Source organism: Haplochromis burtoni, unplaced genomic scaffold, assembly GCF_018398535.1.
Source record: "Haplochromis burtoni strain Fernald_Lab_line unplaced genomic scaffold, NCSU_Asbu1 Contig_291, whole genome shotgun sequence".
NCBI lineage: Eukaryota > Metazoa > Chordata > Actinopteri > Cichliformes > Cichlidae > Haplochromis > Haplochromis burtoni.
The window spans coordinates 129563-139562 of record NW_024582652.1 but is presented as its reverse complement, the minus strand read 5'-3'; the positions used below and the strand labels follow the sequence as shown (position 1 = coordinate 139562).

The following is a 10000-nucleotide window of genomic DNA, read 5'->3' as shown; positions in this document are numbered from 1 at the left end:
ACAGATCGCAGATATGAGCTTCTGGGCTCAGCATTAAAATGACTGTGAGGAGTTTGGCCTGTTGGGAGGGGCTCAGGGTAGACCCACGTCCTCCACACTGGAAGGGGGAGGGGGTAAGGGGACCAGGATACATCCAGGTGCCTGTTTAGTTGCTGGACATTTGGAACTTTATGAAATGAAAAGGCCATCAGACGATGTCTGAATCGTGTTCTCTCGCCAGTTTCAAACAGTTAGTGTCAGAAACTGACCGACGACTGCGTTACGTGTCACATCCGTCACATCCACTCACTGAGATTGAAGTCATGTTTTTCTCCTTTGAGTCATTCTGTGTGCTGATTGGGTCAAGAAAGGGACTTCCTGCTTTTATGTCAGAGCTCCTGCTGTCGTTTCTATGTGTGAAGCTCCACCCGCTCCTCTGGTCAGCTGCGGTGCTACGATGTCTTTGCTGGTTAGATTGAAGTTTGACTTGATGTAGCAGAAGCTGTTTCTCAGCTCTTTTAAAAGCAGCAGTGGTTGTTTTGTTTCCTTTGGCGTGTGCGTGATGTTTTTGTGTGGGTGTAGCTTCAGGAGCTTCAGGTTTCTGACTGTTTTATAGATTTTGACTTAAACTCGACAGACTGCACGAGTCGACTCTGTTAGCTGCTTTAACGCCGCACGCACATATCAGGCTCTGCACGCCACCTTAGCCCGCACACACGCTACAGGCCTTTACACACACACACACACACACACACACACACACACACACACACACACACACACACACACACACACACACACACACACACAACAAAGGCACTCACTCTCAGAGCAGATAGTAATCAGTCCTGACAGATGTGATTTGTCCCTCCTGCTCGCAGTGATGAGTGTTTCTCAGAGCAGCAGCCAATCAGGAGATGTGACTGACAGATAACAGCTGCTCAGCTTCAGCCAATCAGCCCTGTTTTCTTTAACAAAATGACACAATCGAGGAAAAGTGACACCAGAGCCGAGCTGTCAGAGATGCTCTGCAGCCTCAGCTTCCCCACGTGCACGTGAGTGCACATGACGTCAGCCGTTCTTCAGCCTGCCAAAGCCTGCGCGATGTGCCCTTATCTCGTCCACTCACCATTAATGATTGGACGTCGTATTCTTACCTTCTGCGTGATTATTAGCAGAGTTTCCTGTAGCACACACGTCTGCGCGACGCTGTGAGACACAGTTTACTTGTTGCTGTTTCCTGTGCAACATTTCACACCCGCAGCTTTTAACAGAAGACCTCTGATGTGAAACATGTTGCAAAAGCAGCGACGGGTCGCTGTTGACCTGGTGGATGGTGAAAGCAGAAAACAGGAGAAACTCAATGTTGTGGTTGGAACGTGCACATCTATTAGATTGAAACGCTGAGCTTTCTGTGTGAAAGCTCACAGATGCTGATGCCTGACACTGTTACAGCTGCTCGTCTCCTTCTTTGCTTTTTCACTTTGTGCGTGGCTCACATACACGATTGCGTGCCGACACCTCCCAGGCAGTGACACGCAACCTAAATAATTGTTCTGAATTCCAGACATTCCTGGTATGGCTGCATACACACACACACACACACACACACACACACACACACACACACACACACACACACACACAGACCCGTAGATTGTTCCAGGCTAAGATAAACACTTGCCTCACGCTCTGCTCTCCTTGCTTCACTGACTGTAGATCATAAATAATAAACAGTAATGACACTTTAACTCGGTTTCTGTTAAAGTCGAGCTGCTCTACTCCATGTTTTAATTCTGGACTTGACTAGAGTAGCTTTGCATGAATCAAAGGTCAGAAATAATCCTTCTTTATCTAAAAGAGGGGCTTTGGTGCAGCTCCTCTAAGGCTACCCACCCTTTTCAGACAACTCGTGTTCTGATTGGCTGATGGTGGGGGCTGGTAATAAATCCCAAGTAAAGGACATGAAATCAGTCAAATGTGAAAAAACGTCCAACCAGAATCAGCTGATTTATTTAATTCAGTAACTTGAATATATTCAATGAAGTCATGAAAAATGTTTTGTATGAATATTTTCATTAAGACGTGCAGGAGATTCATTTTTCAGGGCGGAGCTTGTATTTGTGTTATTCTGTCCATAACCTGCATGAAAATACCCCAATAAAACAACACAGGCCAGTTTGTGAACTCAGGTCTGAACGTCTCAAGCTGAGCACTTGAACTGTCGCTGAGCAACGTAACCCTGCTCTGTCACTGATTTTACTGATCAAAATAAGCTCCCTGTGCCGTACTGAGTAAAATCTGACTGTAGACAGAGACCATAAACTCATCAGAAAACAGTTTGAGCAGAGGAGTCGCCCCCTGCTGGACACTACAAAGGTCTTTAATATGAGCTGCAGCTCCTTTGGGACCAGTAACAGCTGAAGAAGCAGCAGTTCAGCTCTGGAGTGGAGCTGCTCTGCATCCCTGCGTCACACCTGCAGTCATGACCTCATGGCTGTAGGTGAGGGCTGGAACGTCTCAGTACACACACGCCCACCTCTCCATCTCACACACCACCTTCCCATCGCTCCTACTCCCAGGGCAGAAATCCCACCCAAAGGGAGGAACTGGCTGGTTTACAGAAGTCTGCCATAAGCCCGCCTCCTCGGGGGACTTCTGTTACTTCCAGGCTGACAAACTGTTTTTTTCTAGCACCACCTCACCCTCACTGTCCTCTTCCTGCAGACCTCGTTCTTACAGAACGGCATCCTCCAGGTGTTTGGACACAGACACCGTCTGCAGGTGGGACTGGAGACCTGGGTGAAGTCCCATAACCTCCACTGTTCATGTTTATTCCTGCTGTTCTTTCTCTGTTGTAGTTGATGAAAATGTAATCTGTGTGTGTCTGTGTGTGTGTAGCTGGGCTCTCCTCAGTCTGTGCTTCCAGGGGACCTCCAGCGTTGCCTGTCCTACTCTCTAATCAGCAGACTGTCCCCCAGCTGGAACAAAGTCGGTCTCTTCCTCGTCTCAGGTGCGACACGTGTGGAACAACTTGATTTGTTCTTGTTTAATTTGGGCGAGTGCAGTCTCGTTTGATAAGGTTGCATCTCTAATGGGGCTTTGAGAGAATGAACTGTCCCACATCAGGTTCATTGTCCAGGTTGCACCAACATGGTGTAGTTCTGGTTCTGGCCCCTTCTGATTTGATCCATTTCAGTCACAGTGTTCACTTATCACTCGTCATGACAGCGAGATAATCTTGACGTGATTATCGGTGTTGACACCTCCCAATGCAAACAGGCCCAGGTCTCCTGCAGAGCCGGGAAAACGAGCCGTTATTTGTACAACCTGGCCTCAATGTATTCGCTGCTGTCACTCAGCACGTTTGCAGCCCAAGGCTGAAGTGGCACAAACGTTCACCTTCACGAGTCTGAATAAAACAAAGAGTTTGAAGTCAGAGAGAAATGATGGAGCGCACAGATCTGACTGAAGCAAAAGCAGCATGTTGTAACAGCTGCTGAATAACACGTGTTAGTCTTTGCTCATCACCACCTGAGACTGAACCGTACTGCTGTGGTTCAACTCATCAAATATCTGCCATGTGTTAGTGTGATAGAGGCGAGCAAAGTGTGATCCTTTTGTTTCCTGTCAAACTGCAGCTCGCACACATGAACGCGTCAGAGTCCGTGCAGTGACGAGCTCTGTCCTCTCTGTTTGTTTCCAGGAAAAGACTTCCTGACTGAGAGCGGGAGGCTCAACGCTGTCAGTAAGTTTCACCCTTTACCTCCTCCCAGTGACCTGCACACAGTGACACATTAAACATTACTCTGTGTGTGTGTGTGTGTGTTAGGCGTGGAGCTGAGTGTCACTGAGGCCCACATGTGTTTCAGCATTGAGGCCAGCGCTGTCCGACTGCCCCTGACCACCGTAAGACAACAAGAACACCTTTATGTAAATGTCGTGAGTAACGTGGCGAGCTGAACAGACCGAGGTTTGCTGCCTCTGTGGCTTTTATAAAAACCACTGAACGTTTTAACTTGGCCCTCACTGCTGCGATTTAAACTCACACTTCAACTTAGTTTGAGTTAAAGCTTATTAAAGAAGAATAAAATGCTCAGGTCAAGCCTTCCTTCACAGAAGTGCTGTTAAGGAGGAAAAATGAGACTGAAGCAGGATGTTTGTGTTTCAGCTGGGGGACTTTGACCTGCCCCCGCTGGTGCTCCAGAGGTTATGCAGTGACCGTGACTTCGTCGTCGACCTGGCCTCCACCGCAGGAGCCGTGTGGTGTCACGTCCTGCCCAGGTACGATGACGCCACCTGCTGGACAAACTCAGGCAGCACCGAACAGCCGCTGCTCATCACTGTAAAGATTTGGATGAAATGTGACCTCATTAAACTCCTGCTCTTCAAAGATAGTATCACAGAACCGTGCACAGACTTTTATATCATCGTTTTTGGGTCAAACCAGAGGGTAAGGGAACATTTGTGAAGACATCCTTCATGTCATCAGAGAGGTCGTCACGCTGGTGAGCGTCTCCACGTCCTCAGCTCGTACCTCCTCGCCTCCATCAGCTAATGAGATGCTTTCACACCGTCCAACCGACAGTCTCGCCGCCTGTTTGCAGATCGCTGGTTCTGGAGGCCTTTAGAGCTGTCTCGGTGACGTTAGTGTCAGCTTCTCAGACTGAGGGACGTTCACAGCTGGTCTGACTGACGCCGTACGATCGTTTATCTTTGCAGCAGCTTCTTCTGCCTGCACAGCAGGTTACAGCAGTTTCTGTTTACCGTAGGCGCCACGTGAGATGGCCTCTGATTGGTCTCTCAGAGATTGCCACAACTTTAGAACCAGCTGATGAATGCCGCGCCCTCATTCTGCCCGAACAGCTGAGCTGTCGGAGGATGGACCACCTCTGGGCTCTGGCAGGAGAAGCTGAGGGTGTGAACAGAAAAAACAAATCTTTATAAGCTTGTTTAACAAACAGCAAACCTGTGAGCTGCCGGCTCGCAGCCACGTCATGTTGTGATTGTCCCGAGGTACAGATGAGCTCACAGTGAGACGCAACTTCACTTACATGGAGCGAAATGTGAGTCACATAAACAGGAGAGTGTGTATGTGCAGCAGGTGTAGTGTGGGTGTGTGGTCACACAGCAACGATGAGGTGTCGTGCTCACGGCTTTTACTTTCTAATCACACTCAGATGTAACGTGGGCGTCATTTTAAAGGCCGTGATTACCTGATCAGTGTGTGCTGTTAGTGTCACGGTCGTTCTCTTCACCTGTGGGTGCTGTAACGTTAGTGGGTGTTATCCTGGCTGTGAGCAGCAGGTGGAGCTGCAGCTCTGTGTGATCACAGCTGGGCTCTGACGGCTGCAGTGTTCATTGACAGGCTGGTTTGTGTCTCTGTGCTAGCATGAAGAAAGGTCAGGTCATCTTCATCAGCCGCCAGCTGCCCAAGCATGGACCATTCAGGAGCTACAGAGACCTGCAGAAGCACTGGAACCTCATGGTACACACACACACACACACACACACACACACACACACACACACACACACACACGGTCTCAGCCTCTTCTTAAACCCAGGAGCTGAGTGGACAGATCTCCTGTGGAGCACATGAGGCTGGCATGGCAACGTGACTCAGACTGAATGTGAGGTTACTCTGAGGCAGGAAGCAGAAAAGCTTTAGAAACACGGAGGGAAGTGACAGTAGTGCTGAAAGGTGCACAGACCGCTCTGCTGGAGTCAGAGTTCTGCTCACATAAAGACAACGCTCCAAAGAAATTTGGGACTTCTGAATAAATTATTGTGTTGCAGACGAGCACATTATAAATGGTCTGGCTATAAACCAAAGTAGATAAAGCATTAAATGACAGATATTTATGTCCACCTTACCCCGCACATCCTCCTCATCACACCAACCCTCTGCATGTGCTCCTTTGCTCAGTTCCAGTTTTTGCGGGTTTTCTGCAGTGAGTCTGAGACTGTTTATTACAGTCCACAGTCTGAGTATGAGCTCTCCAACCTTTAACTTCATACTGGGAATATTTACAGGGTTCATAAAGGTGGGTCCAAGTTCTTTTTGATGATGTTTCTCAGCAGTGTTTGAGCCATCACAGTTCCATCAGGAGATTTTTAAATAAAGTTAAAAACCCAACTAAATCAGCTTTACTACGACACTGCAAGCGTCCCAGTCTAAATGCAAACGCAGGTTTTTGTTCCTTGACCAGCTCTGAGCAACAGTATCAGTACGATGGGATATATCACAGTTTGAATAAACTGCAGGAGCTTCATGTCTGATGCTGAGGAGCAGACACGAAGTTTGATCTGTTTCTGTGTTTTCCAGTATGGCTACAGACTGCCTGAGCTGGCAGAGGATGAGGTGCTGTACTGCAGCGTCTACTTCAGGCTGCTGGGAGAGATACTCTTCAGGTATCCTCAGAGCCGCTTTAAACCACATTTAAATCAGTGTTGTTACAGTGTTTGTCAGATGGCAGGTAGAGATGAACAGTACGATATACTCAGAGTTACATGCAGGAGTAAAGATCAGCCTCGTGTTTTACTACCAACAAGGACAGAGCAGCAGCATGAACCATCGCTGCTCTGCAGTGAGAAGGAAAATCTCAAATCTGATAAAGTTTTCACCTCAGAGTTCCTTTCACCTCCGTCCTGAGCAGCTACCCTCTGAGCTGCATCCGCCTGCAGCCGGTGCAGCGTTGTCCTCGGGTCGACCTGCAGGGGGCGCTGGGCGGCTTCCTGTCTGACGTCAGGCACACACTGAAGACTGTGTGTGGCTTCCCTGCACATCTGAGCAGACAGCCCTGTTACCGTGCAGTCCGCCTGAGCAGCGCTGGATCTTTACAGGTACACACACACACACACTGTGTATAGATGTGTGTTACGAGGATAATCTCACTGTGCTGCATACGTTTCATGGCTCTGTCGTGTGGCGGTCAGCCGTGAGCTGTTCAGCTTGTAGGTGCAGCACTTTCTGGCCCTGCTGCATCCACACTGACGTCAGTAATAACATTTGTAAGCTACATCTGGTCACCTGCTTTTCAGTGGAAATATCACAACCCAGTGCATGTAGGCACTGGGTGTAGCACAGACCAACCATGAGCATGGCGTGGTTGGTGGGCTCCTCGGAGGGTTTGACTCCTGCTGGGATTTTCCTGTGAACCATGTCTGGGGTTTACCGAGGATGGTATGAAAATGAGGAACTATCCAGTGAGCTCTGGTTCTCTGGGAGAAATCAGAGGCCACATTAGAATGGCAGCAGTAACTCGAGTAACTAGTCATTACAACCAAAGTATACAGGAGAGTATCTGGAGAAATCCAGATGTAGAACCTGGAAGCAGATGGGCCACAGCAGCAGAAGACCACACCGGATACTCACTCCAGAAGACCGATGAGTCTCGATTTCTGCTCCAAAGTTCAGATGGCGGGGTCAACATCTGGTGTTAACTAGAGATGGCACGATGCCACTTTTTTATGTCCGATACGATACATGTGGATATCTGCTGATACCGATATGAATCCGATATAGTGTTTTTAACCAATAAAACTGTTTTTTAATATCTTGCTGCTATTCTGTTAAACCTGTATGTAAAATACACTGCTCCCAAAGTATTTATAATAATACTGATCAATCTAATAAACTTAAACCTGCACCATCCTCCCTATTCTGCTAGTTTAAAGAGCACTTAGCAGAAATATTAGACAACCAAACTAATGGGGTTGCCAACTCCCAGCAAAATAAAAAAGGGAACCCCCCCCAGCCTCCGCCTCGTGATGCTTAATCGACATGATCAACTTTAATTTAATGCACATGTAAAAAAAAATGCACAGAAATCAATTATTTTTCTACAATAATTAAATAGATTCAACCTCTTTCTTCTACAGAACTGCACAGATGGTACCTTCCCAAAGGAAAAAGTACTATAGCTTACTAGGGTATATTAGGCTTAACAGTTACTATATACAGTGATGGACTTCTATACATTTTACATCAGATTCAGATAATTATTTATTAAAAGCTCGACATTTTAAATGAGAATAAGAAAGAAAAGTATGTCTTTGTGCCCCCTTTTCCCTGTTCATGCCCTATCGGCCCCCCTGGCTAAACTTTGCTCCGCCCCTGCACAGTTACAGCCGTCAGCTGTAGAAAAAGATCCTGGTGTAGAAAGTAATATTAAATACATTCTAACAACAGCTGATCAAGCTTAAACGTGCTGCTGTTGTTCAGCCGCTGGTTTCCTCTTTCTGGTGCAAAGTGGGCCAAAAACAAACAAGAGAGACGGACTCACGACAGAAAAGCCGATCAGCTGATCACTGATCAGTTTCATGATTGAAGTAGCAGCAGGAGAGGGAGAATGAGAGACAGACGCTCCATATATCACTTGTTAAGCTTAACGCTGGAATGCTTTACAAACATTCAGAGATGGACTTACACACTTGCTTTACTTCTCTCTGGGATAACTTCCTCGGAGATGAAATGCAGGGTTGGTAGCGAGGCTACAAATGCTCCACCAGACCGCCGACAGGTCCCGCACACCACAGCCGCTCTATCATGTGACGCATACTTCTCAGACGTGCTACGGTTATGAGCTGAGTTACGCCATGTCACAAGTTTTGTGAGGTGCTTTCGTAATATTTCGTAATATATTCGGATTACATTTTTTATTTCTCTCCAATATCCGATCCAGTAATTTAGGTCAGTATCGGACCGACACGTAATATCGGATCGGTCCATCTCTAGTGTAAACCCCATGAAAGCATGGACTCATCCTGCCTTTATCAGCAGTTCATCCTCCTGATGGTGTGCGGGATACGTTTTGAGCACACTTTGGGACCCTTGGTACCATCTGAGCATCATTTAAACCCCACAGCTAACCTGAGTGTTGCTGCTCATCATGTGAACCATCTTGTGATGCTTCTTCCATCAGGATAATGCTCCATGTGTCAGAGCTCAGAGCATCTCAAACGTGAACCTGAGCTCACTGCCCTCAGACGGTCTCCACAGATCTCAGTCCTGTCACAGCTCTGGGATGTGATGGAATTCACATTCTCATGGATGCGGGCGGTAAATCTGCACCAACATGATGCTGTCGAGTCAGCGTGGACCAAAAGCTCTGAGGAACGTTTCCAGCTCCTTGTTAAATCTGAGCCACGAGGACTTGAAGCAGCTCGGACAGAAAAAGGAGGTCCAACCTGGTGTTCCAAACAGAGTATACCTCACAGATCTTTCTTTCATGGCCTGGCGAGCAGGTGTGAGTGTTGGTGTGGGCAAAGCAGTGATTTCTGAGCGCTCCCACCTCGTAAACTCCACAGGCAGTTTTATGAGCGCTGAGGAGAAAGAGGAGGAGAACAGCGTCTCTCCGGATCCTGCGAATAAATTTTCATGATACAGATGTCAGAGAGAAGGAGAAAGAAAAGTCCAGAGGTCTCATTTAATATAAGAAATGTGCTTTCACTCAGCAGCCATAGAAAGGTTCGTCTTTGTGTCCCTGAACAAAGAAATGATGTATTTTCTTTGCAGAGGAAGAAGATAACTCGACCTGTTAACCACCGTTCCAAGGCCTTGTTGTAACGAAGCAGTTAGAAAGTGTTTCATCATCTTTTTAAAAGACTTTCTTTAAATAAAAATCAACATTTTTTAATCCTCCCCGAAAAACCTTTCATGCACAGGAGTACAACAGGTAGCATATCTGCCTTTAAGCTTGAATAAATGTGTTTTCTGCACAGCTCTTTCCTTTCACACAAGTCAATAGATGAAGGGATAAAGTGCAATAAAGCAGGTGGGATTAAAGTTATTTCTCATTTTGTCCTGCAGATGATTCTTATTCACAGGCTGCAGCTGTGCGAGCGATCGATTCAGCGCTCACAGGGTGAACTGAAATATTTATGCTGCTCCTTATTTCCATGTATAAGACCACTGATCCCATCTGTAGGCTGAGCCGAGGCTGAAACTGACGCTCAAAAGGATCGTTTATTCCCCTTTAGAAAGGTTTCTCCTGACCAGCACCCACCCATCCCTTCA

General features: G+C 47.1%; 1 protein-coding gene across 9 annotated transcripts in view; it reads left to right on the top strand.

Annotated features, from left to right (window-relative positions):
• The window catches only part of LOC102307916, a 20187-nt gene that overhangs the window by 3336 nt on the left and 6851 nt on the right, over positions 1 to 10000 (top strand). For 7 of the 9 annotated variants that reach the window (XM_014339426.2, XM_014339427.2, XM_014339429.2 and 4 more), the window contains exons 4-11: positions 2707 to 2763; positions 2881 to 2992; positions 3686 to 3727; positions 3812 to 3921; positions 4151 to 4263; positions 5371 to 5467; positions 6308 to 6393; positions 6639 to 6825. In XM_014339426.2, the coding sequence (XP_014194912.1) occupies positions 2707 to 2763; positions 2881 to 2992; positions 3686 to 3727; positions 3812 to 3921; positions 4151 to 4263; positions 5371 to 5467; positions 6308 to 6393; positions 6639 to 6825 (804 nt within the window). The remainder of the gene's footprint in view (positions 1 to 2706; positions 2764 to 2880; positions 2993 to 3685; positions 3728 to 3811; positions 3922 to 4150; positions 4264 to 5370; positions 5468 to 6307; positions 6394 to 6638; positions 6826 to 10000) is intronic. The other 2 variants (XM_042227936.1, XM_014339432.2) reach the window with 2 other exon arrangements.